A 27,401-nucleotide genomic window follows, 5' to 3' on the forward strand; every position below is an offset into this window, starting at 1 on the left:
GACGACAGTTATCCAGAAAGTAGCTAAGGGTTAGCAGAGATGTTTCTGAGATGTTCGCTAGGTACTTTTAGGATTAAAAAGTCAAGAAGGGGGTCTGAAAAGCTGCTAGAAATAGCGTCAAAGTCGCTAAGTTGGCAACACTGTGGAGGAGCGCTTCATTTGCAACTCAGGGCAGCGCAAGCGGGAGGAGCAAATAATCGGCTTGTTTTGTTTTTTATAATCGTTCAAAACTCAGATCGTAATCGTGATTAAAATTCGATTAATTGAGCAGCCCTACCCTGCGGTCCCCTTTTTTAAATAAGGGGACCACCACCCCGGTCTGCCAGTCCAGTGGGACTGCCCCCGATGTCAACACGATATCAGCCAACACAGCCCCACAACATCCAGAGCCTTAAGGAACTCCGGGCGGATCTCATCCACCCCTGGAGCCTATAAAATCCAGACAGGCTAATTACTTGATGTGGATCAGCTGAGTTATGAAATGAGTGAAAATAAATAAATAACAACTTGAGTGATACAACTCACGACATGAAAGAGTTTTTATTATCGCGGCTGCATGGTGGCACAGCTGTTGGCACTGTTGCCTCGCAGAAAGGAGGTTGCAGGTTCGAAACCCAGCTGTGGCCTTTCTGCGTGGAGCTGCATGTTCTCCCCATGCATGCGTGGGTTTCCTCCGGGTACTCCGGCTTCCCCCACAGATCACAACACACCCTAGTTTAACAATTGTACCTTGCTTTGGATAAAAGTGTCTGCCATATAAATAAACATAAATATAAAATTATTTTTCACAGACTCAGTGTTCAGCTCATATGTAACAGCCTGAAGACATAAAGTACAGCTTTTATGTATTCTAGGTCACAAATGTGTAGCGGGGGGTCATTACTGTTTCTGCCACTTTAAAGCCACGTCTAATCATTAAAACCTGTGTACTGTAGTGTTAACTACCCTGTTTGACCTGATATATTTCCATATGGAAATCTGTGTTGAATATAATGTGACCTATTTTACTTTTTCATCACTAATGATGTTTTTGTACCGTTAATAATTCTGCCTGAAGGATTCGGGGAAGCTTTAATAAATTTATAAAACTCGCAGGGGGTCAACAGTGAGACACACTCCTTCGGTCGCTTTACCGCTGCAGCTGTGTGGAAACACAATCATTGGGTTGGCGCGGTGTGCCTTAATGTGGGGTGGATTTTCCTCAGCGTGGAAGTCCTCAAAGCCTGTTGGGTAGCTGTGATTGCTGAAGTGGTGTGACTAAGGAGAGCAAAGTGTTCTGGTCTGAATGGAGTATGTTGCTCATCTGAGAGTGCATGTACTGTCCCATGTGACATTCATCGTCTCTGTTTGGAGGGGGATTAGAGCTTCACTTCTTCTGTTTTGGCATTTTGAGGTTTCTTTCCTCAGAAGGCTTTGCTGCACGCTCTATGATCTTGTCCCTCAACCAAATGTCAGCCTTCAAACCCAGAGAAATGGGCGGTGAATCACAGCTCAGCCACCAACACGGCTTCATCTGTCAAGGTTTTGTTACGGAGGCTTTTCTTTTGGAAGTGAAATTAAATAGGTCATCTTTATCTGGAAATGGAATTAATCAAGACATTTAGGTAACGTCTCTGTATTGTAATACAATGCAATTAAATCAATAATAAAATCAGGCAAAAACAACTAAATGCAAATCAAGCAGAGTTGACAGTATTGTATCTCTGTGGTTATTTCATAATATAAAAAATATTAATTCTAAGCCTAAAATGTTTGGATGCGGCTGTAGTTAACCCTTTAAAGGCATACTATGCAACTTTTTCCATATGTTTAAATCATTTTCTTGAGCCAGTATGTGCTAAAATGAGCCTGTACAGGGTTAATGAAATTTGCCTCAGACCCCCACCACCCTATTTGGCCAGAATATTGCTTTTGCAACTTCAGAGTGCCAGTCTGGTCTGTTGGACTTAGGAAAAAAATGGAGCTGGCATGCCTGGTGCTGTAGTCTGCTTCCAGCATGTTTCCTGCATGTTTTAGATCATGAACACAGCTGATTTGTTTGACTGAGTTATGGACCGCTCCTGTAGACACTAAGGAAGGCTGGGGAGACATTTCAGCAGTTAGATTGATGTGGCAGTGTGAGTGTCCTGTCACAATGTCCCGATAGATCATGCACCCTGGCTACTTGGCCAAGGGGATGTCCCTTTGGCTGACTGGTTAGAGCGTATGACTCTCACCCGGGAGTCTGGGGATCGAATCCCGCCCGGGCCCTCGTTAATCCGCCTTGCCACATTAAGATGTTAAAAAGATGAACGCACAGCGAGGAGATATGTTTCGGTTTTGGTTCTACTAAACGGGCACTAGGGGGTGCTAAAAGCAAGCAGATCTGTCAAGTGTGCCTTTAATGTTTCACTGAGAAAATAATAAATGAAAGCAATTCATTTGGTGCAAAGGTACTCATGATATAATGGAAGGTAAATAGTGATAATGTGATGTTTAACTTCTTATTCAAGGATGTCATCATCAAAACAACTCATGATCTTGACAAATTTTATGAAACGCTCAGAAAGCGATATTTCGATTCACATAATTTTTTGCGTAGCTTTAATTCTGAACCGTTCTTGTTTCAACCTGCAACCCTCCATCTTCCTGCATTCAGCTTGATTCATTAGAAACTTCATTTAATCTAATTTCAGTGGTAATTTCAAATTGTCACACTTTTAGTATAAATTGTAAGAAATGTTATTCTTTTCAAAGAAAATGGAGCCATCTGGTTTTGTCTGGACTACGATGCCTGTCTCCGCGAAAGCAAACGTTACAAATATCACGATTATCCAACCAGCTGAGTTTTCCTGTAGGAAAAAAAGAGTCCTATATATGTAAAAATCTAGTCTGTCCATGACCCACGGACAGGTCAGTCGTAGGGACCAAATCTACGGTTGTCTTTCAGACTGTCTCTGCACGCAATTGGACAGTGCTAGGACCAATCCGATCACTGAATAATGTATTCATGGAGACGGAAATCAGCCAGTGAGGCTGTCCACCATGCGCGGTCGAAGAAGATGTAGAAAAAGTTTCTCAATCTGCTGGTGTCTCAAAGAAAAGCCCAAGTCTAAACTGTCTAAAGTTGATGCCAAAGCCATTTCAAATGAGCTCTGATCCTAAGTCACCGCCATCTTGGATGTTTTTCTCTGTCGCAGCTCTGCTAAATCCACACCTCTCCACAAACAGCGCTGCGATTGGTCCGGCCTAATGGTAGACCTGCCGAGGCTACAATGTAGCGTAGCTGGACTCACCTGCAGAGCAGAGATACTGTTACGGCTTGTCTGCATTTCTAGGCTAGGACTCTGTTGCAGCGTTTCTGATGAAAATCTGGATACCATTTCAACACATTTTGGGTTTTTTTTATTAAATAACAGCATGTTAAATAGCAAATGCATACTCAAAATTACTTAAAATACCTGGATGAACTGTTGGCAGATGGTTGGCTTTACTATTTTCACTGTTACGCCGGGCGTACACTGTACGACTTTTTCACTTTTTTGAGCCGATTTTCCACTCGTGCGAGAATCCACGAGATCGGGGCGAGTTTTGCGCCGAGCGTCGTGTAGTGTACAGGGGGTTCGAGAGGCGATTAACACCACGTGACCAGCTGCCGACCAGCAGTCGTGAGGTCGCACGGACTTCTGGAGTGTTTGATATTTCGCTCGTCCCTCGTGAGGGTATCGCACTGTTGAAGCGCCGCTGCGAGCAGCTGCGACTCAAAATGTATCAGAACCGCTCACGGCGCATGCGCAATCCTGCATCAACACCGCTCGCCTGCTATTTCCCTAATAACACACGCTGTTCGTTTTTATTTCTACACGTTTTTTTACTCACAAAGATTGTCAAGAAAGCGTGTTTGTCGTGTTCATGTCAAATTAAACTGATCACAAAACGCAGATTTACTTTCTTTATTTCATTTTCCTCATCCAACCCAATAAACCCCTGTGTGTCCTCCTGCAGCACTCCCAAAGGACAACAGGCAAAACAAGACAAAGAAGTCTGACGTGTTGAGTAAAAACTGCTATTTTTAGCATATATTTAGGGCCGACGTGTTGCTACCAGACGTACAGTGTGAGCAGTCAGATCGCATCCGAGAACTGGGCCGTACAGTGTGAGTGCATGACTCGTGAGATCTGCCCTGCGAGGAAGTCGTACAGTTTGAGCTGAAGCTGAGTGCTACGAGTGAAAAAGTCGCACAGTGTACGCCCGGCTTTACTCTTCAGTCAGGAGGCTAGCAGTCCAGACACAGCTGGAGCTCTTCCCGACTGGAGGTCCCATGTCTTTTTCCGTGCTTTGAAGATATTCTCAAAATTAACAGATGCCTGAATTTATATGTCTCTTTTTTGGGATTATTCTTGGACTACAATGTGTGCAGGAAGCTAATAGAACATTTGCACTTGGCTCAGAGAAGAAAAACATCACCCTTGTATTCTGGAACGCTCATCAGACAATCCTTGTCGCTCTGTGCATTGACCTTCATACATAAAATTGCCTCCTTTTCCTCCTGCAAACAGTTAAAATCCGACTCTTGTCACATGTGTTGGGATGATCTCGGGAAAGCTTTTACCACCAGACCGCTTCATCCACTGGAAAGGACAGCTATGGTTTTTAGGTGTGCAGACTAATCACGTGACACTTGCCATCAACCATTATTATTACCTCGTTCACAAGTCCATGCCACCAGCAGCCGGTCACATTACAGTTACTTGGAAACTCGAGACTGCTGAGATCTTGGTGTGAGAATTCCTAGAATTTCCGTGTTCATTCACCTCTCGTTTTATTGAATGTTTCTCTCATTCACTCGTTTTTGTGGTCTCTTGTATGAATTAATGCCATGTGAGTCGATTCAAAAGCTCTGTTTCAGGAAGTGGAAGTGGGGGGAAGCAGAAAATGGCAAGATTTAGAATCTTACACATTATTATTCATGATATTTGGACGTCTTGCCTCTGATTGGCTAAAAGAAATGTGATTCTTCCTTTGTAACGTTGATGTTTTATCTCCACAAATAACGGGCCTGAAGGACTTCTGCCATGTTGTGGAGTTGCTAATGATAAGTTAGCTTCTGCTAGCCGAGGCGTGCTCTGCTCTCTCCTGTTGCAAAAATCAACTCATTCTTCTCTGGTCGCAAGCCAAGATGGATGCTAATGCTAATTTAAAGTGTGACGTAGATCTGTGTGGATTTTTCTGACCCGAGCATTTCCCCGTCTACGTTCTTTCATCAGCAAATGCAGGAAATAGGGGTAGAAGACTATTTTCACATTCAGCCTGCATGTGAAACTCAGAGTGACTGATCATATTTCAAAAAGAAAAAGTAATGTATGTTTTGAACCTGCACTTTAACAAAAAGCACCACAATTACGTAGGATTAGCCTTAAACTCAACATGTTGCATTCCCCAGAGTCAGAGGATGGATTTAGGATTAACATTCCAACTTTCAATCCACCAGTAATGTCTCCCGATCCCAGGATGACATTTCTCTTCCGTCACTCCCCACCGCTCACCTTTCTCCCTGTAAAACAATCATTCTCTGGTGTTACTCACTGGAGTGGTGGAGGTGAAGCCTCTGCCTACTCAGCATGACTAATTGCCCATAAGTGGCCATTTCACCGCTGGAAACAAAGCATCACGAAAACCAAACAAACACGGTGAGTCACTCTGCTTGTTGTGGTGATTTGCGCCATGTGTAGTAGAAGGGAGGAAAATGCATTTAAGACCAAGTGAAGGCTGCTTTTGGCAAACAGATAAATGGATTAGTCAATTTGTGTGTGTGTGTTCGGTAAATGCATTTTCAGCAATCCCTGGGGTGGATGGGCCTCTGTGATGGAAGGAAGCCATGAAGCCATTTCCCTTGTTACAGCTAATAAGCTAGGGCTAATTGTCCTCCGGAGTGTGTAATAAGTTATGTGAAGAACCTGAAGAAAATCACGCTTAAGATGGAAAATAACTGCCTTTTTCTGCAAGGCTCTTTAAAAGAACTTCAGAACAGATGTTCATCTTGACAAATTAGCATTTTGCAAACAAGTTAAGAGAATTCCGATGCATAAACATGACAGGCGATGGAAAAATCTAGTTCTCAGACATCAGGAGGTTGGAAAAAAACTTGTAAGAAGCTTTCTTGTCCCTTTTGACTTCAAGTAACCCCGGACTAATTCATTTCCCTGCTAATGTTTAGCAACCATAGCATATTGACAGTCTGGTCAGTCTCCCTCCAAACTGTATTAGTCACACAACAACTCAGAAGCCCGCTAAGCCTTCCTCCTTCCTTGTGTTTATTTCACAAATGTGCATGAGAGGGAGTAAATGTGCCAGCCACTCCATTCACCAATTTGCTTACCAGCAGTTTTAGCTGCAGCCAAGCTTAGCCGCAGCCATGAGCAAGTTTTGTGATGCTAGCTGCACTTGCTGGCACACTCAGTAACAAACATGCATCCCATCAACCAATGACAAGCATACTTTCATAAATGACTTAGATTTTTAACAGATGCGGCTTTCCTTAAAATGTTCTGATAAAGCTAGAGTGAGTTTAAAGAGACAGCGTGTAGTTTTTACTGTTATTCTCTGGAAATATTAATCAAAATGTTGAATAAAATGATGTCCAGGGCTGAATTGTCCTCCCAGTCTACCCCTGATATCATCCAATCTGAGGCGAGATGTCCAAATATCAGGAAATAAGACTCCAAACCCTCAGCTCAGCTGTGATGTGGCTCACTTCTAGTTCCTGAAAATGGTGCACCAGTGTTTTTCTTCCCCAGAGTACGGCTTACAAGACAATATTGATTCCTACTAGAGACCACTGAAAATGTAATGATTAAACGAGAGTTCGACACCCTTAAAATTTTTACTTTAAGATTTTTACTAACACAACTATTATTTTGGCCCTTTTGTGGAACAAAAATAACAAAAACTCATGCTAATATAACTTTTTTTTATTGAAATGCAACTTTTTTGTGGCTGTCAAGGGTACTTAACTTAATGTTTTTGGTCATCCTCCTTAAACTTTTGAAAAAAGAGCATTTCTTTGACTTTATTCATCTGCAGAGCTGTGCAATAGAAGAAAAACTTCTAAAAAATAGAGGCTTATCCATCCATTTATTCAGTCTCTCCACTGCCTTTGAAATATAAAAAATAACATGTTCAATAAACTAGCATGATAAAGTTTTCAAATTTCAAAACAATTAATTGCATTAACCATCACCTGCAGGTCTAATGTGGTACAATAAATGGTTTTTCTGCTTTTCAGTACAGGAGGAGAGCTTTGTCCTCATGATGAAGGCTTCAGTCCCTATCTTCATTGTTTGACTCCAACTTCCTGCTGTCATGGTAACCAGAGCAAAGAGAGGATGTGATAAAAATGAGAGCTAGCGGTAGGTCATGACCTGAAAGACGTCTGACAGTCTGTGATGACGTTGTGCTCAGTATTGGAGTCATTGAAATGTGACACTTGTTGAATGATTTTGGCTTTGTTACTCTGCTTTTGAGGTTATTTAGTGTGTGTGTGTGTGTGTGTGTGTGTGTGTGCGTGCTTGCGTGCGTGTGTGTGTGTGTGTGTGTGTGCGTGCGTGCGTGCGTGTGTGTGTGTTTTTCCCCCAGCCACAGTGACTTAACATTTAACTGATTGTCTGCAATCCTCTCGCTTCCAGTGAGCTTTGATGTCTATAAGGTCATAAACTATAATAATCTTAATCAAAAGAGATGCATTTGGTAGAAATCTGATTCCCGATGCTTTTTTAAAACTAAATTACCACGAAATGCAGGAGAAAACACAGATGTCAGATTAAAAGAGACACTGGTAAAATATTAAGGATTAGGCTAGAGTAAAAACATGGCTGTCCTCTGTCAGATTAAAGGAAAGTGAAGAGCATGAAAAGTCAGCCTGTCGTCTGTCTCTGCTCGGTGACAAACACATAAATTGCATCAATGTTGTGTTGTTTTTTCCCCTGCCTCGTCCTTGGCTTCCTCTGCTGTTTCCACATGACAGCACTGAAAGCCTCGCTGCTTTTCTCTCCCTCTCACCTCTTGCATCGCTGTTGCCAAAGCAGCCACGCTGAGGAGGAAAAGAAAAATGAGCAGCACGCTGCAGAGGAGTATTGATTTGCAATCAGGCCCAGCTGTACAGACAGGTTAAGGCGGAGAAGAAGTTTTCGTTTCACATGACGTACACGGTAAAAAATCTCATAGTTTATGCAAAAGCGTGTCCATCATGAGAGTCCCGCTCATCCACATCATGCACTTGTGCGTGCAGCAGCTCAGAGACATGTTTGAAGCGTGTTGTGGTGCACGTCTATGCTGAGGCTGAATAGAGGCCTGAGAGGAAGTGACTTTTGAGGCTAATTGACCGTCGTGTCGATGGCTCATTGAATCTGGAAATGTTATAAAGCTTGGATTCTGAGGGGTGAAGCAAATCCACTCGTGTTAGCAGAAAAAGGTGTTTTTATGCTGGCTTTAAAATATAATCAATGACCCGCACTTATACAGAACCTTTCAGACTCAGAGGACTCCAAAGCACTTTACACTACAGTGTATCATTCATGCTTTCACACACACATTCACACCCTGATGGTGATGAGCTACATGTAGCCACAGCTGCCCCGGGGTACACTGACAGAGGCGAGGCTGCCGGGCACAGGCGCCACCGGTCCCTCTGACCACTACCAGCAGCCAAGCTGGGTTAAGTGCTTTGCCCAAGGACACAACAGCAGCACTCTTTGCCAGGAGCTGGGATCGATCCGACAACCCTCTAATTACCGAACAACCCGCTCCACCTCCTGAGCAAATGGCAATTCTTTTAGATTATAACAGATATAGCTCTAAACACCTAATATTCAGCAGGTCTACCATTGGCTCGGCTAAGTGTAGGCCAGGCCAATCACAGCGCTCGGTGTTTGGAGAGAGATGTAGAGAGGGCAGAGCTGAGATGGAGCAACAATGGCGTCGGCTCAGGAACGGTGCTCGTTTGAAGCCGTTTTGGCATCAGCTGTGGACTTGAGACTTTCTTTGAGACAGGAGCAGATAGAGGTGTTTTTTCCTCTACTTCTATCCCTGTTGACTGATGAATTTGTCACACTGCACATTGCTCTGATTGGTCCTAGCGCTGTCCATTTGAGACGGTTTGAAAGACAACCATAGATTTGACTCTGCACATGGGTCACAGCCAGATTATTTGACATATATAGGATGGCTTACGCTAGGTCCAGACCCACATTTTGGGTTGTCAGTGTCATAATGGTGCGTGACTTTTCTATAGAGCTTCGGACGTCACGTGACTCTCAGAGAGTAGACGCCATGTTGGCAGACAACAAAGGTAAACAAAATGAACAGGATCGGCTTGGATTTTACTCCGTCGGAGTTTACTTCACACTTTAAAACCGAAGAAATCGTTTTATATAGTCAGAAATTAAATAGATTAAACATCTCCGACCCTTTCCGTGCCCCTGGGATACTTTTTAAAAATGCCAGAAGCTGTCGGAGCGGACCAGGGAACGCCTTGGGATTTCCCCAGAGGAGCTGGCCCAAGTGGCTGGGGAGAGGGAAGTCTGCGGGTTTCGAGCTACTGCCCCCGTGACCTGACTCCGGATAAGCGGATGAAATTGGATGGATGGACGAATACATGTAAGTAGTTTAAATAGAGTGCTGTGCTGTTTGAATGTATAAACTGAACTCCAAGAGAAATCACTAGTTTGATTTTTTTCCGTGAATAAAATAAATATGTCAGGCAGGAGCGTCTCAGGATCTGTCTGAGATCTGTCTCGGTGAGACAGATAATAGCAATCCAAAGTGCTTTTTATGTGTGATCTGACAATTGATCAACCATTGCTTAAAAATGAAATACAGCTTAGCCGGTTAATTGTTGTGATCATGAAACACGTAAACGGCAGCACGCAGAAATCACGAGGCAACGCTTTACGTGACGTTTACTTGTTGCTATGAGTAATAAGACAGAAAAAGCCACGCCAAAATAAGTTTAGGAAGCCCACTAAGAATCGTAATAAAAGCATTTAAAATAAATACCATACACAGTTGAGGAAACGTTGGTTTAAGTACCTGATATGAAGTGGTCGCTGCATAAGTGAAAACCTTTACTCTCGGGATCCCACAGCTTCATTTCAGCCCGGTCACTAGCGCGTTTTATTACAATGATCCAACGTTTGCGGCGCTCCGGATCTTGGGGAATCCTGTAGATGGCTCATCCCTTATGTCGTCTGTGTCTGTTCTGCATCCTGGGACACAATAAGAGTCTACCATATTTCCTGTTTGATTGCGTTTTATGACAATAACAAATAGCCTAGCTGCAGGCTTCTGCCTGCCAAGATGGCGTCGTTTCGATTTGAACTGTTGCATGCCAGGAGAAGTGACGTCAACTCCCGGAGCTCTATTGCACGGAGCTCTATTCTAGCCCTAGCACTCCATTTTTCTATTTTAATTAGATTTGAGACAATCTGTCTGTGGAGTCGATATTCCAGTTACATAATGACCATGTCTCCTTATCCAGGCTTAGATCGCCCGGTTACTTATCCTCACCCCCACACACAAACACATTTCTGTATGTCACAGTTTACCTGTCTTCTCCCCCTCCCTCGGACACAAGAGCACGATATGTTGAGTGGAAAAAAGGTGTGTGTTTTTTTCTCATGAGGTCAGAGGTGGTTTGCCATCAGAGCATCATCCTCAGACTCAGTGACAGCGTCTCTGCTTCGAGTCACTGAGAAATGACAGTTCCCATAGGGAGGCAGGGGGTGTGGGGGGTGCACAAAGTGGTTCAGCACAGCAATTTTCGCACGGTTAACTCCTACAGATGCTTCGAAAATGTTACTTTCAACATGAAAGTGTTGAGTGAATGAGAGGGATTTGGAGTATGAAATTACTCTCCCTGTCTGTGATTACTGTCCTTTTACGTGGCCACTCTGGTTTATGTGAGCTCAATCTGAACCGAAAACCTTGGTAACAACACTTTTTACATGCTTTCCAGGAGATTTTACAGCCGGGTGCAAACAGAGTGCGGACGGCTGACGTGTTGCTCCAGCTCATGTGGGCTCGGCTGCCAAATAAAGCAACGTTAGCTACTTCAGGATGGTTTTTCTCTCCTCCCTTTTCCCTCGTCTCCAGAGCAAACATCCCCTCCATTGATCCGCATCATTAGCCCGGACAGCTGGCCAGACAGTGGTCTCCCTGAATCTCCCGGGAAATGCTTGCATAACAATTCCTAACACACCCAATCCCAGTTTTCAGTGTGAAGAAGAGTTTGACTCACTGATTTCACAATCGTTTTCAAATCTAAAGGCAGCAAACAGGCTTGACTCAGACAGGAAATTAAACTTTCCTCCTTTTCACTACCACTCGAGGCTTTAACAGACGACGTAAACCATCAGGAGACGCATTCTTTTTGTTTTAATGGTTGAACACTCCCGCAGCGGTTCACTAAACCTGTCAGCATGTACACACCAGATACACTAACAGGAGATTCAACTTCACAGCAACATTAGTTGTTTTTTCTCGGGGTTGCCTCTGAAAACACAGAGGAGCAAAAATTCTCATGAACCACTAATTTTTTTCTAAATAAAACATAAAAAAACGAAATACTGGAGACTCATTTACAGCTGATTAACCTTATAAAGGTGTGGAACACTCGTTTAATCAATACATTTCCAGCGGTCTCTAGAAGAAACAAATGCCTTGTAAGTTGTACTCAGAGGGGAAACAAACACCGGTGTACCATTTTCAGGAACTAGAAGTGAGCCACATCACAGCTGAGCTTCAGACCACAGTATTTGGAGTCTTTCCTGATATTTGGACATCTCACCTTGGATTGGATAACAGAAACACGACTCTACCTCTGACTTACAACTTCACAGGCCTGGAAGAGTTCAGCTGTGTGGTGGAGCTGCTAATGCTAACGGTTAGCTTAAATTAAGTCGTTCTCTGCTGGTTCCTGGACGCTAAACCAACAACAGCCTTCCCCGTCGTGAAGCAAGATGGGTGAGTCCATGACTGTTTAGTGACAGTGTGACGTAGATCTGTCAGAATTTTCTAATCCTAGAGTTTTACCGTCTATTTTCTATCAGACGCTAATGCAGCAGATAGCTGTAGGAGCCCATTTTCATTGTCAGCCCGCATGAAAAACTCAAGAGTGACCGATTATAATCAGAAATAAGTTTTATAAAATGCTTTTTCAGTGTTTCGCACTTTGAATCCATGAAAGCTTTTCTTTATCTGGATGCAGATTTTAGCTAACAATTAAGAATAATGTACAAAGAAGAACATTTCCTCAAATTTATGTTGCATACTTATAATTTTTTATAATATAATTTTTTTATAATTTTTTCTGTAAAATTTGACATTTAGGATGACTTCTTAACAGATCTGAAGGTAAATTTTGTTGTGGTTACAGATTGTGGAAGATTGTGTGATCCCACATGAGTGGTATTTTTTTAGGCTTGACCAAAATGGCCACAGTTCTGTTACTTTGGATGAAGTCATGGTTAAGTCGTGATGTAAAAAGCATCACTTAATCCTTTAATTCACATCCACATTCATAATTTCCTTGTGTTCAAAGAAGATGGTCCAAAAGTTCACTCACTGAAGTAATTCTACTTAAAATGTTAAACTAATATATGAGATACTCATTCCATGCAAAGCCAGAGATTTCAAACCTTTATTTGTTATAATTGTGACGACTGAGCGAACAACTTATGAAAACCCAACATTCTAAATCTCAGACAGTTAGAGTATTGTGAAAAGGTTCAATATTCTAGACCTGGACCTTTAGATGGTCTCTCGGTCTAAACTGGATTACTGAAATAAATGGACTTCTGCACCATATTCTAACTGTTGGAGTTTTACATCAAGTCTACATGATGAAAACTTCACTTACATAAAAAAAATACTTATGTGGAGTCATTTCCATGCCCTGAAGCTGAAAAACAAAGAACGTCTGAACAAAAAGAACACGTTTATGAAGCTGCGTTTCATCCAAATAAAAACCATTGAATTTGATTCGCTTTGTGGAGTTTTGACAACACGAATTTCCTCTTTCTCATTCTCACACCCTTGGAATGCAGGCGTAAGTGGAAAACACTGATATTTTTTTTTTCGGGTTGGGGTAGAGTGGGTTGGTGGGAGTAGGTGGGAGGGGGAGGCCCCCGCAGGATGTCTGACATGTTTCTGCTGGGGCCACAGGCCACTGGCTGGCGTGGAGCGCATGCTTGTGGTGTGCTGTTTGTCTGAGTGAAGCTGGCATGGTTTCCCACTCCTCTGCATCTGTTCCCCATTAGCAAAGCCGAGCCGAGAGTATAAAGCAGGGAGCTGACAGAGGCTGGGAGCAGTCTAGTTCCTGCCTGGATCATGGGGTTTAGCATGTGGCTGTGTGTGCTGTGCCTGCAGGCGAGCCTGTTGTCACACGCCGAGGCGAGTCAGGGAGAGGCGTGTGTCGGTGGACGGACCGCAGACAGACAGGTAAGTGACGCACTTCTGATGGATCTGATAGTTAGTGAGGGACGAGGGTGATCATCATTGTGTCAGTCATCACCTGTGCTGCTGAGACAAGGTAAGTCCAGCCAGTCTGAGTCCATTTAAATGCTGTTTGCTCGCTGCAAACTACATAATAACTAACATCACAGCAAAAAGAAAGAGAAGGTCAGCAGCAAAACCTCTCTGAACTTTTATTTGTAGCCTTTTCTCTAGATAAACTTGTATTTGAAATAGGGAATTTACCAGTTTGACATTTTAAAATGTAAATTCTCTCTCATTCCACATTTTTACAACTTAGTTATTCTGTAAAACATAATTTTTCTGTGATTTTTCATAACGTTTGCGCTTCAGTTTCCCGTTAGACGTGGTCAGTGTTTGTGCAGTAGCTCCTCCAGAGGAAACTCTGCTGGAATGTCCGTTTTTAAATAAACGTGTGTTCCAGGATGGAAGGAGACTGTCCAACCCTGACCTGTGCAGACGTATAATTCCTTTTCGTCTTCTGTCAAAGACAAAGTCTCATTGTGATGGTTTTTACAGCCGTGGTGCCGCCACACCAAAAATAAACCCCTCCATGGAACAAAAACCTTCCTGGCGTTTCATGTGGCCACCAGCTGTTATACTTTAAACTTGTGGTTGACATTTTTCTGCGGATGGTCCTCATGTTCTGTCCAAAGCAGTCATCCTCATCTGGACAAAAGATTCAACAGCTGCATGGAGGAGTTTGGTCTGAGAGGGTTTGTGCCACATGTGCTTTTCTGCTGCACTTTTTCTGTAAAGTAATTGCAGCATGCCCAATTCTAAGCTTCAGTTGTGGTGGGGCGGATAACTAATACCAGCAGCAGCGTCCTCTCATCGAACGCATTTGCGTCAGTTTAACGAGTTTAAAAGAGAGCTTCTCATTAAATAAGAAATTTATGGGACACGTTTTTAGTGCAGAGACACACTTTGATGAAAATTTTTAACACATTAGTTAAAAAAAGCCTTCAGATTTATTTTAATGTTCAAAAGATTCTTGTCTGAACAAAATAAATCAGTTTATAGAGCTGTTTTATTTTTATGGAAAGGAAGGATAATTAGATTTCTTTGTTTTCCCTTTAGCTCTGTGGAAAAAGAGAGCCAAGACCTCTACCGCTGGATGAACGGCTGGTACGTACAACCGCTCGCGTTTGTCTTAGACGAGGAGATCTCAAAAAGATGGCCAAAAATTGTAATTTGGGCTTTTATTCATGGAGGGAGATCATAAAATGTATTAAATATCAAATGTATCAGATCATGTGAACTTTTCAACCTCTAGTGTCCGACGATAGCCGTGTTTCCACTATAGGGCTTCCAGTGACTGGGAGATATGATGTCTTGGTGCTCTCAGCTGTTGTGTCTCCATACAAAAACTGCTTCGGCAACATGTGATGTCACTGATCAGCGTCCATAGACTTTAATATCATGAATAGTTTTATTCTGTCATTATGTGCTGGAATTCAAGTAATTCAGGGGACAGGGAGGTGGTTGTGTGATGTAAAAAGAGGCATTCAATGACCAGAAGATGTGTCATTTTTTATTGTGCTCTGTGAGATCAAAAATAGGCCAAAATGTTGGCATTGTGGGTGGGATTTCCACCACTTTTTTAGGCATTAGTATTTTAGAAATTCTGACTTTAAAAGGACTGTGTGTATTTTCCCTGGTGATAGGGGGTAGTACATACCTAAATCATTGCGAGAAAGCGGTATTTTTGTGTTCGAGTGAGACCTTACCAACAGATGTCCATAAGGTAGAAAATCTAAACATGTCCTATAGGTTAACAACTGTACGTTGTTTTGGATAAAAGCGTCTGCCAAATAAAGAAGCATAAACATTTCTTGGAGCACAATTTTCAAACGAGTACTTTGTCAGATCGTTCAACCTCCAGCAGAATAACACGCACGTCAGACTCCCTTTCATCACTGGCAACGAGCGAAGAGGTAAATATGTAAAACAGCTTTATGAATGGTGAAAGTTTTGTAAACACTTTTTATAAATCAGTAAATGCATTTTGTACTCACGGGCTCCCGTGGTAGAAGATGTGTCTCCAAAGACTTAGGCCCACTCCCATGTATTTTAGACACGATTTTTAAGGTTTTTTGTTGCGAAGCCGCCCCGCCAAGAGTTTGACTAGCAACTCTTACCTTTTTGGGGGGGTCTGTCGAAGTAATTTCCTACTGAGTTACAACCAATCAGCAAGAGTTAACCACAAATCCAGCCCAGCAACTGAACCGAGCCTTCCAAGTACATATCCCAGTTTAGGTAATCGGTAGCTTCCTAAATGGTCTTTTGGGCTTGCCCGGTAAAATGGAGACACACACATGACATGAAGGTCCAGTAAAATTACCCAGATTTTCCAATGGTGGAAGCAGGGCTAGTGTCTTTTTAAAACAAGCATCATTCCACAGTTAGTATTTTATGTGTGAGTCCACACCATGATGCTACTACCACCATGTTTGATCTAAGAGTCTTAAATTGGACTGCTTCAAACATAACCCCTCCTTTCCAACAAATTCGTATGTGTTGCAAAACGTAGCGGGTGTCTTTCTACCAGCATGGAAGCGTCACATTTTGGATTCATCCCAGAAGCAAGAGGACACATTTCTCATGATTCAAAGTCTACTTTCTACGCGTTATGCTTCCAGAACACGTCAAACTCTGCAGTTCTGATCGAGTCAGACAGGAAGTCAAATATGAAAGCAGTGTAAAACATCCAGAAATTTCTAAATAAAAGGCGCATGCCGATTTCAGTTGTTGAACTAGTAATTATTAGTATGTCATTTCCTGTGAAACTTCCATAGCCACAGTAAACAGAACAGAAAATAAACCACAGACCTTTCTGAACTTCCGAAATCACACATGGTATTCCAATTCTCCTGTGGTTTCATGACCTCGCGAGACCCTCTGTGCAGAACGCTCCTGGTTGGAAGCCTGCGGGTAAAATGTGTTTATCACTTCACACACTGCACACACATCCAGTGGAAAAGGAGAGTGAGGATGTTTCATTTTTAGCTGAATGTAGACAGACACAAATTTCTTCTTTTTTTTTTTTGACCAGACATCCAAAGAATTTTTCTGGGGTCTTCATCAAACCCAGCCATGCTTTCACGTATAGCCGAAGAGGCACTATGGATTAAAAACATCCCAAAAGAGGTTTAGTCACTCCCAAATTCATGATATCTCCCTATATTGACCCCCCAAAAAAGCATTGAGTCTTAGTTTATTGGGTTTTTGGAAATCGTGGGAAAAGGTCCAATACAATCGCTGTAGGAACATTAAATGGACTCAGAATTATTACAAGCGTTTCGTGGCCAACTGTCGACTCCCATTGCTTCTCATGGTGACAGCCCATTCATTAAGAAAGAATTGGTGAATCAATAGCAGGGATTTATATAGAAAATCAATGGAAGAAAAATTATTCATTTAGCTGTTTCCTGGCCTCTGAAATGAAACTCAGTAAAGAAGAGAACCTTCTAAAGCGAACAGGACAGGAGGAGAAAACGCAGCAGGGACAGATTAACTCTCACTCAAAACTAGATCCGTGTCTCATCACTGTTGTTTGCTTCTGTGGTTGCGGTTCTGACTGTCCCATCCTTGCAGGATTTGGTCAGACGTAAGAGGCAGCTGGAGCGGAGGGGTCCCACCCACCTGAGTCACTCCAGCCTACCAGGAGCATTCTCTGTTAAGGGCTTCCCTAACACTCTCATTCAGGTAAACCATTCTGTGTAGTCACACATAAATCAGCACAAACCCAATACAGAGGGATGCAGGGAGTGGTTTATAGTGAGAGCCCAGAGATCAAGTGAGGTTTTGGTCATTTTGGATCATCAGTGTGTGCTGACGGGCAGGAAGGATCCAGAAAAATCAACTCGCTTGTAGCCTGTGTGTGTGTGTGTGTGTGCGCGCTTGTGCGCGTGTGCGTGTGTGTGCATGTGCGTGTGTGTGTGTGTGTGTGTGTGTGTGTGTGTGTGTGTGTGTGTGTGTGTGTGTGTGTGTGTGTGTGTGTGTGTGTGTGTGTGTGTGTGTGTGTGTGTGTGTAATCCCTGTGTCATTGTTTTTCCTAGGCCGATAGGTCCAGAAGACACTTGACTCCAGCAGTGACTAAGAAAAACAGAAGACCTCGCCCCGGCACCTTCTCCCTTCTTAGCTTTGACAGAAAAGACAACCCCCTACAGGTGAGTTTCCATGGCAACCATGGCTGGGACTAGAAGGCCCGCCGTGCCAGCAGACTTTGGTCAGATGAGAAAGTGTTTGCCCCCTTTACTGATTTATTATGTTTTCGCTTTTTATGTCGTTTGAAGTTTTCGGATCAGCAAAAATACCTGAATATGAGACAAACGTAACCTGAGGCCTTATTACTCCCAGATCGGTAGAGTCAGGAATTAGAATCAACATTAAGTATGCTAAAAGATCTCAAAAAGCAACAAATCATGCCCACTCTGTCGACCAAGAAACTACGTCCTGGTGCAAACTGACGGAAGGGAGGCTGCCGAACACTGACGCCACCGGTCTCTCTGACTACTCCAGGCAGGCAAGGAGGGTTAAGTGCCTTGCCCAAGGACACAACGACTGCTGCAGACTGAAATTATGACTCTAAAGAGCAGGTTCAGTGAGAAACAATTTTATAGTTTGTTTTTATTAAATGGTCGGTCACTCCGAGTTTCACACACAGGCCGAACATGACTGGGAGACGCTGGAGTCAGAAAAAGCCACACTGATCTACATCACACTGTAAATTAACATTTGTGGACGCACCCATCTTGGCTCATGATCGGGGAAGGCTGTTTTGATTTTTGCTGATTGGAGAAAGCAGAGCACAAAGCTAACGTTAGCATTAGCAACTCCACAACATGGCAGAACTCTTTCAAGCTTGAGTTATTTGTGGAGATTAAACATCAACATTGCTGATGAAATGGAGGCAGTAGAAGAGTTGCATTGCTGCTAGCCAATCAGAAGTGAGATGTACAAATATCATGAATATTAATAAGACTCCAAATCTTGCAGTTTTCTGCCCCTCACTTATCAAGCTAACTTCTACTTCCTGAAACAAGAGCTCCGGAGTTTTTTCCCAGAGAGAACAACACACAAGGGATTCATTTATACTGGAGACCACTATTTATCGAAAAAAAAAAAAGTGAACGAGATGTCGTTCATGATAGAAAACCATCCGGTGTAGTTCAGTTCCTTTTTCACACAAGCCCACACAACTCCGATCATCTTAATCTGATATTGAAAAGTGTTTGCTGACTCTTTTTACGTTCGGTTTGACCATGCAGGTGTTTTATTTAAATGATGGGATCTGTTCTATTTTGCGACTACTCGGATATAATCAAAAATGTTTTTTGTAACTGCTTAGACATTTAAATAACGTCCCAAATCAAAGGGACTAAGAGTTCAATAAAAAATCTTTTCAGGTGACCAGAGTGAGGAGACAGGTGAAGCTCGATCCACCCAAAAGAGGGAAGTCGGGACGTTCTGGAGCCTTCTCTGTCTTGGTGTGTGTGATGTTCATTAGCTTCTGTTGAGAAACACTTGATTAATGTTTAACTGATACGTTTGTGTTTTTTACACAGGGAGATCCTACAATTGACGAGCAAACTGACAGACCCCAAAACGGCATGTAGAGGAGCTGCAGAATGTGATACATTTGTAAATCTTTATTTAGGGGTTCGTTTTATTTGTCAGCCGTGATTATTTTACCAGTGAGGTAGCTTTCGTCAGCTTTTCTATAAAGCTTTACTAGAATATATGTACTTTGTTCTAATATATTCCTGCATGTTGTCACAATTACAAGTTGTAACCTATTTAATCACTGATTTCTTTTGAATATATTTGAGGTATATTTTTGCAGAACTGTTTCTATTGCTGCTGTATCAGCTTTGAATAAATGTTTAGAGAAAAACAATGAGTTTAAGTTCTTTTTTTTAACCAATGAAGCACTTAAGCTAACACTCAGCACTTTCCTGCTGCTCTGCCTTACTGGTTGAAAGTGGAATTACAACTGTAGTAAACAACCCTGCTGCAGCTGCAGCTAGTGCTAACAACGAGCTAACACTAACATGAGCCAATACTAAATAAGCCACAAAGTAAAAAGATCCACAAAAAATTATTACTTACAAGTCCAGTATCAACAAAGCCAGGTATCCATCAGTCTGTGATTTTGAAGCCTTCTTTAGCTCCCTCCAACTAGCATAAGCTGTGTCAATGTTTAGAATGGTTTTAGAGATTTTCTTCACCTTCAAAGACATTGCTCTTTTACTTTTGCTTCCAGTCTCCACCATGATGCTATTAGAAAAGCAAACGTCTTCTTGTGTTTTTGGTTTTTTTATTGACAATAGGCGAACTGAAAAGGCGAACTGCTAGCATAACGGCTAACAGCCAGAAAGCAGATAAAGAGCTCCCCCTATAGGCCACCTTCCTGCTCCACAGTTTCTAGCCAGTAGAGGGTTGCAGAGTGGTGTCAACTATGAAACTGGTCAAGTCTTTTAACTCAACATTCACAGAGATCAATGTTAAAGCTCTAGCTTAAATTTTAAATTAACTATTTGGTGTTACATTAAAGGTGCATGATGAAATCAGAATATTGTGGTCAAATGTAGGTACTGCAGTCAATTACTAAAACAGGTGACTTTCTCACTAATGTTTGGTGAGTTTCATGTTTATTTCCAGCTCAGCTATAGAAGATTCTAGGTTATGAGCAAAGACAAGTTATACACAGTAAGTTGATAAGTAGATAAACACATTTCATTGTAAAACCAAGTAGTTGGTAATTGGAAAAAGTAGCTTGAGATATTTTTAGAGCCGACAATTTGCCTCTTATTGACTGTTAGCATTGTTAGCTCAATGTTAGCTTCTAGCCAGCCGCAGCATTTGCTGGCTCAGATTCGGCAATCAATCAATCAATCAATCAATCAATCAATCAATCAATCAATCATTCAAACTTTATTTGTATAGCACTTTTCATACAAAAGAAAATGCAGCTCAAAGTGCTTAACAGATTATAATGACCCCATATAACCCATATTCCCATCCCTTCCCCACAAATATAAAAACAACTGTGACAGTTACACTCCCATCCCACAACCCATTTGCCAGGCACACACACACAAAACCTAAAAAAACAGCATAAGTAAACACTAGGCTGAGTTCAGATTGGTCACATAATGAATAACACGCCATCAGGTAAGCCATCTGCCTCGGCAATAGCTGATCGACAGCAGCAGCCAAGGCCCCAACCCAGGTCGCCCAGGGAGGAAGGACAGAAACCCCCACCACCACATTAGCACAGCTCCTTGATCGCCACAGTCGACCACCACCCCCGAGGCAGAGGGCCCCACAGATGAAACACTGATATGATTAAAATAAGTAGAAAGAAAAAATGTTCATTAATAATATTAATATTAATAATAATAGCTAATATGTATAGTAAAATAACTAATGAAACGGATTAAAGAGATAGTAAAACACTAAAACATAAACGTCTAATACCACTAAAATGAAAATAATTACATTAATTAATCAATTAATAAAACAAGAAATGCAGCTAAAACAGATATCAGTTACATGCTCGTAAAAACATGAACATTCTGGCAACCCAATGGGCTCACAGATTGCAAACAAAGACTACGTCCTTCTTTGGCCCTTTTTTCCCCCCATGTCCTGTCTGGCTGTGAAGCAAACAGAATTGATGTCTGAATGCTGGTGACAAGCCTTACAGATTTACTCTCAGGTGGATCATCAAAGTGTCTGCTTTTAATGTCACGCCTGATACTTAAAACTTTAATGTTATTGTTTTTGGATGCTTTTTAATTCCGACCAGACACGGAGACAGAAGTGAAAGAGAAAGGAAGAGACAAAAGGTGGTGGTGTGTGTGTGTGTGTGTGTGGGGGGGGGGGGGGGTTCCACAAAAATAAACAATAATGAACAAGAGTCTGCTTCTAGACCTGCAGAAAGAGGAAAAATAAATAAATAAATAAAAAATGGGACACAACAACAGTACAACAAGATCAAGCTATCACTGCGTCAACTTGATGAAGGAATATATAATCAACATTGTTTAACTGAACAGTCACACGATAATAAATCACAGTGCATTTAGTGCCAACCACAGCCTTAAGACCTGTGTTAAACGTGCCCTAGTCCATACTTATGTGAGCACCTGTATGTGTACATGTGCTTGTTTATGTAAGATTTCTCTATAGGAGCGTCCAATAGAGAGTGTGAGGGGCCACAGATCTGCCCCTAAAGATGTGCAGGAAATGGAGGGAGCTCCAAGTCCCAGAGATCCAGGAACTGCCCCAGAGCACAGGAACCCCAGGGAGACTGCGACCAGAAAAGCCCCTGCCCCCCTCGAGAGGCGCAGAGGATCGCCCCGGGGGGCCACAACCAGCAGCTGGCAGAGTCCCGGGAGATATCGGCGGCAAGCCCACTGGCCCGCCCGCAGCCTCTCACCCCCAGCCGGCCGAGCCCGGGAGCCAGCGACTCGGGACCCAGGGGCGACCACCACTGCCGGGGACCCAGCAGAGCCCAGGGACCCAGACCCCACCAGACAGCCACTGGGATTGGTCAGGCAGATGCCAAAAATCTTAAACCCCCTGACCCGGGAGCCACGAACATTCAGGCAGACCAAGGCACCGCACTCCACACCAGGTGTAGCAGGGAGAGGGGAGACAAAGATCTATATCATCAAAAGAAGTCCCAGGAGAAGAGAGGAGTCAAAGGCTCCACCTGACGTATACAGTCACACACTCCCTCCCTCATGCTCACACATACACATACAACCAAAGACTTACAAAAATGCAAGCCGGACACCCATTCATGCTCCCCATACACACCCTGCGCTTTGTGATTTATATCTGTGAAAGGCGCTATATAAATAAACTTTTACTTACTTACTTACTTACTTACTTACCCTATTCACTCTGGTCCCGACACTGCTGCATGGGGTACAACCATTACCGGTTCCCAGAGTTCGACCCTTTCTGCTGGTGTGCTGATGAGCAGGCTCCCCCGCCCAACGCTGAGCACAGCAACCCACCACCCCAGACCCCTACCGGACAGCCGGATCTCCCTCCTAGCCTCCAGCCCCAGGAAGCCAAGCAACAACAGAGGTGTGCTAAGACCCCTAGTCTCCCTCCGCCTGCTCCAATATGGTGTTAGTGAGTGTTGATGAGGTGTATTGCATGGCTGTGGTGAGCGGGCAGTGCGGGCATCTTTGGCCTTTTTAAAAGGGAAAAAACTGACGACCCCCGCAGCCAGCTGAGAAGGAAATCTGTTTCAATGTGACCTTCCTTCCAACATGACTGAGACATTCGACTGTTTTGTGATTATTTAGCTGTAAAATTCTTGCTCATGTAATGTTCCGCTCTAATGGGAAATCTGTAAAGTCCCTTTTTCTGATCATTTTACTATTATAGAGCTATAAAACTATTTAACATGGAGGTTCAGAGAGTCTCATTACAAATCTAAATTAGATTGGCAAATGTTGAAAGTGAAGATAGCAGCAGGACGCTATAGAAACTCACTGATCCATTCATATCTCTGCATCATAAGTCTAAATGAAGTCCAGACCATCTGCTGCAGGGTTTCCAACTCCTTCAGATGTGTTGCAGGATTTTAATCATTCTTTGGCCCGAAATAGAAACAAAAATGCATGAAAAGGAATTTTGGGTATTTCAGCCTCAACACAAGTCAACATGGAGATTAAGTGAGTCATCTAAAACAAAAGACAAGGAGATCAAAGCTTAGCTCTAAATTTGACAATTTTACCACCACAAACGCAGAAAATCACATCAACACACTAAATATAAACTTGGCAATTTCCCCAAAAGCACATAATTGGTGCTAAACATGCTTGAGCAGCTTGCTCTGGAGGAAAATAGACGAGTGAGAGGCTCAGTTGTTGTGGCTCAGTCATCACACAGCCTGGATTAGCCGTCTGTGAGCATGCTCAGTGTCGCCCGACCTCTAAATCACAGGATGGAGTCCTGATTTCTCTGAAACGCTGATAAAAATAAAGGCAAATAAGAGGCTGACTGATATAATGCCATATAATTGTACACAGACGCTTTAAAGTTAGAATTAAGTTGTAAAGGAGTGTCTCCTCTTGATTTAAAAGGTACGACAACGTCACTGAAGGGGAATTCGTGTTGCTGTGTTTCTGTGGTGTTGTAATGGTGTGTGGCTTTGCTTCCACTCTGCTTCGGTTTTAACTCATCTTCAGAAGAACAAAACTGATGATAGCCGCAGTCGAGAAGACGATCTGGAGTCCATGGGTCTATAGGTCTGTGGTGGGAAATGACCCAGGCAGGCAGGCAGGCAGGCATCTCTGTTTCCCATAAACGCTGCCGTCAGGTTCCTATTTAGTGGCTTATGCTCAGTTTCCCAAAACCTCCACATAAGTAATAGCTTCTTTTCAGACGGTGATCGTCTCATCCCAAACAACTTGCAATGTGGGAAAACATGGAGATAAACAAGCTCCGAGATAGCAACGAGAAGACCTTCTGGAAAGTGGGTCCCAAACCTCCCAGAGTTTCAAATTTTTGATTTTCATGACAACAAAAAATCACTCTCCTGTTATCACAAATGAAAAATTCATTGGTGATTGGATGGTCAAAGACACATTTACCAGGATTGTTGCTTCTTTTGTAGCTTAAAGACCAAGTTCCCTAGTTTTTCAACACATGCAATGGTTTCAATAAACCTTAATATTTAAATAAATAAATGCAAGTTAGTTCATCAGACAGCAGCAGATGTTTGCCCACATCAGATAAATTATGTTTGCTGTCAGATTTCAAATGTGAACGAGGTTCTCCCTCCTTGGCTCTCATCTGGTCCCCAGCCGACCTCTGGCTGTAGCCTCCAATCAGAGCCACTGCCGTTTCCATTCCGATCACACACGAACTGTCTGGTTGTCTCCTCTCTCGCTGTGTCCCCCCTCTCCGGCCAGACGTCACCTCCCTGAGGCGGCCTCGAGAAGTCCATCTGTCAAAACTTCCTGCTGCTGCTGTCTGGGAGACCCGACTCTGTCACATCCCTCTGACCCTGGTGGAGGAAAGGCAAGGAAACAGGCAGGAGGATGCACATTTGTGTGTGTGTGTGTGTGTGTGTGTGTGTGTGTGTGTGTGTGTGTGTGTGTGTGTGTGTGTGTGTGTGTGTGTGTGTGTGTGTGTGTGTGTGTGTGTATATGTGTGTGTGTGTGTGTGTGTGTGTGTGTGTGTGTGTGTGTGTGTGTGTGTGTGTGCGTGTGTGTGCGTGCGTGTGCGTGCGCGTGTGTGTGTGTGTGTGTGTGCGTGCGTGCGTGTGTGTGTGTGTGCGTGTGTGTGTGTGTGTGTGTGTGTGTGTGTGTGTGCGTGTGTGTGCGTGCGTGTGCGTGCGCGTGTGTGTGTGTGTGTGTGTGCGTGCGTGCGTGTGTGTGTGTGTGCGTGTGTGTGTGTGTGTGTACTGTGGATTATTTATGTGAATCCAATTCAAAAGTCTCCTATTCAAAGCCATCCATAACTAGCTTCCCCGTACCTCTCGGACCTCCTTCATCCCTCAGCCTGCACCCGTTCCCTCAGGTCCTCCTCCTCCATCCACCTCTCTGTCCCACCTGTTTGTCTGGTCCCCATGGGGAGCAGGGATTTCAGTTGCTCTGCTCCCCAGCTCTGACTCCCTCTCTCTCTTTAAAACCAGACTCAAACCCCACCTGTTCCGTCTAGCATTCCAATAATTACTCTCTTTGCTCCAATCTGTCTGTTTGTTTTATGCTGTTCTGTCTTTTATTGTTGTGTATTTTATCTCTGTCTGTAGAGTGTCCTTGAGTGTTTAGAAAGGCGCTGTTGAAATAAAAAGTATTATTATTATTATTATTATTATTATCTTTATTAATCAGCACCAATATAGGCAATGATAATATTTAAGCTAATAATAATCTCAGGCTATAAAATTTCCTTTTTATCCAAATATTCCCATTTTGATTTATTGTTTTACTGCATCAGCAGTTTCTTATTTATTTGATTCTATTTGTCTTTGTTTGAAACTTTGTGTAAAATCCCCCCCCCCCACCCCCCCACCCCACACACACACACACACACACACACACACACTGGTTTGGACTTTTATAATGTTTTAAAAGTTTCTGTTTCAGGCTGCAAATCAAGACTTACAGAAGACATATAGTGACTATTTTACATTGTAATAGTTATATGTTCGAGACAAAACATGTTTCTGAAGTTCTATGCTCTAAATTTCTCTCAATATCTCTTCATATTTTCAGTACCTTCCAGAATGAGCTGTTTCAGGGCTCTGTCACTTCAAGAAAACAAGCTGGAGCTGGCCACGCCCACTCATCCCCATGCAGACTGCTATAAATTGAGAAGCTCCGATATCTGGGAGGAGCTTGGAGTAGAGCTGCTGCTCCTCCAGTAGCAAATCTTTCTTGCTAATTTCTCCTTTTGTGACATCACAAATGGGGACTTTTTGAAACAGTTTTTTTGAGACACATGATTCCTAAAACCAAACACTAACAGAAAATTGACATTTTATTTTTTACACCTTTGGAGGGTTTATAAAGACCCATATGGTTTCAAAAAGAATGCAAAAGGTGAGTTTTGCTCAATCACTACTACATCAATTACATACTACCGGCAACATGGACCCCTGCAGGGCCCTCCAAGGGATGTGGTCAATCATCTTCTCCACAAAACACACGTAAACAGGTTTCGGGCAAACTCCCTCCGGGACCCCGCTAAGGCTAAAGAGATGCTCCCGTTTTATTATATTTAACACAGGATGTTAATTGCCTTGTATTCTTTTTCATGATTACGGCCACGCCGGAAAATTTTGAGAACAATTGCTAGTTTCCACAAAAAGAACTAAAAACACTGATGCAGCTAATTTTGCAAAGATTATTGACAACCTCTGGCCGCTACCTTACATAAATCCCACCTGGCTCAGAGCCAACACTCCTGGAGAAAACGTAACAGCTGATGAAAATGTGTTTTTCTTTCTTGAAATGAGCACAGCTGAAGGAGAAAAGGCAGAACTCTGTCATCTGCGTAGCTCTCTTTGAAGATGATGCATGTCTGGTCGGTACCAGTCATGATCCAATATACCTTGCATAGTTCATTAAAGCAGAAAATACTGCTGAGTTCTGCGTGCTGCCCTCTATCCCCCCAAACTAATTTATTAGGAGGGTGTTGGCAGACGGGGTGAATCAATTTCATATGTAAAGATTAGGAAAAGGATGGCAAGTTGAGTTTATGAAGAATTGAAAAGCATCTCTTCACGATTCATTTGGGAGAGTACAAAGTCAAAATATCACTTAGGAGCCATGATAACTACACTGGAGCCATCTTGGTGAACCAGTCCCAGTTCAGAGCCGGGTAAACCGCACATGCATGAGCTAGAAAAAAAGATTCAAGCAATAAGTGAAGAAGAATTTTCTCCTTTCTCCTCCATATGATGCAAAGGTTGTTGTGGGCTTTGAAGTGGACAGGGCTGTCAGTGGAGAGGAGCCGGGCAGGCAGGGGAGGAATTACCAATCAGCCTGAACCCCAAAGGGCTGCATGCTGTGACACATTAGGTCACCGCCTCTAAGTCAAGCTACCACTTCAGGGAGCTTTGATGAGAAAAGTGCTCCAAACGTGGTCAGAAAAGAAACTTCTTCACCCGTTTTAAGACTGCCGACTCTCTTAAAAGACTGAAGCTGCACAAAATACCTTCAGATTACAGATGATTACGTCTTGCAAGACAGCAGATAGAAATCATCAATACCTGTGTTGTTCTCTTATCTCCTAGCTTCTGTAGCGTCCTTATCTATGTTGCCTGGCACACTTTCCGGCCCCAAAACAGCACATCGACAATAAATGCCATTCATTATCGTGGAAAAGGAGCTCCGCGGAACAGAAACACATCG

General features: G+C 42.9%; 2 protein-coding genes across 2 annotated transcripts in view; one reads left to right on the plus strand and one right to left on the minus strand.

Moving 5' to 3' along the window:
• The window catches only part of myripb (myosin VIIA and Rab interacting protein b), a 213,259-nt gene extending 193,332 nt beyond the window's left edge, over nucleotides 1-19,927 (minus strand). Inside the window, exons 1-2 of the mRNA XM_054751113.2 lie at nucleotides 19,621-19,927; nucleotides 16,339-16,434 (exon numbers count right to left, since the gene is read on the minus strand). The gene's annotated coding sequence lies outside the window, so the exon portion shown is untranslated. The remainder of the gene's footprint in view (nucleotides 1-16,338; nucleotides 16,435-19,620) is intronic.
• On the plus strand, nucleotides 13,176-19,408 carry si:dkey-12l12.1 (uncharacterized). Its single transcript, XM_015955320.3, has 6 exons — nucleotides 13,176-13,473; nucleotides 14,587-14,634; nucleotides 17,104-17,214; nucleotides 17,568-17,678; nucleotides 18,918-18,998; nucleotides 19,077-19,408. The coding sequence occupies exons 1-6, from the start codon at nucleotides 13,363-13,365 to the stop codon at nucleotides 19,125-19,127; spliced, it is 513 nt and encodes a 170-aa protein (XP_015810806.1). The 5' UTR covers nucleotides 13,176-13,362; the 3' UTR covers nucleotides 19,128-19,408.
• Nucleotides 19,928-27,401: the final 7,474 nt, after the last annotated feature.

This window comes from Nothobranchius furzeri, chromosome 7 (assembly GCF_043380555.1).
Source record: "Nothobranchius furzeri strain GRZ-AD chromosome 7, NfurGRZ-RIMD1, whole genome shotgun sequence".
NCBI lineage: Eukaryota > Metazoa > Chordata > Actinopteri > Cyprinodontiformes > Nothobranchiidae > Nothobranchius > Nothobranchius furzeri.

Excerpts from the sequence above, each read along its gene's own strand:
- si:dkey-12l12.1 (XM_015955320.3), top strand. The coding sequence starts at position 13,363 with ATGGGGTTTAGCATGTGGCTGTGTGTGCTGTGCCTGCAGGCGAGCCTG. Across the intron at positions 17,215-17,567 it reads TCCCTAACACTCTCATTCAG|GCCGATAGGTCCAGAAGACA; the intron begins GTAAACCATTCT and ends TGTTTTTCCTAG. Across the intron at positions 17,679-18,917 it reads GAAAAGACAACCCCCTACAG|GTGACCAGAGTGAGGAGACA; the intron begins GTGAGTTTCCAT and ends AAATCTTTTCAG.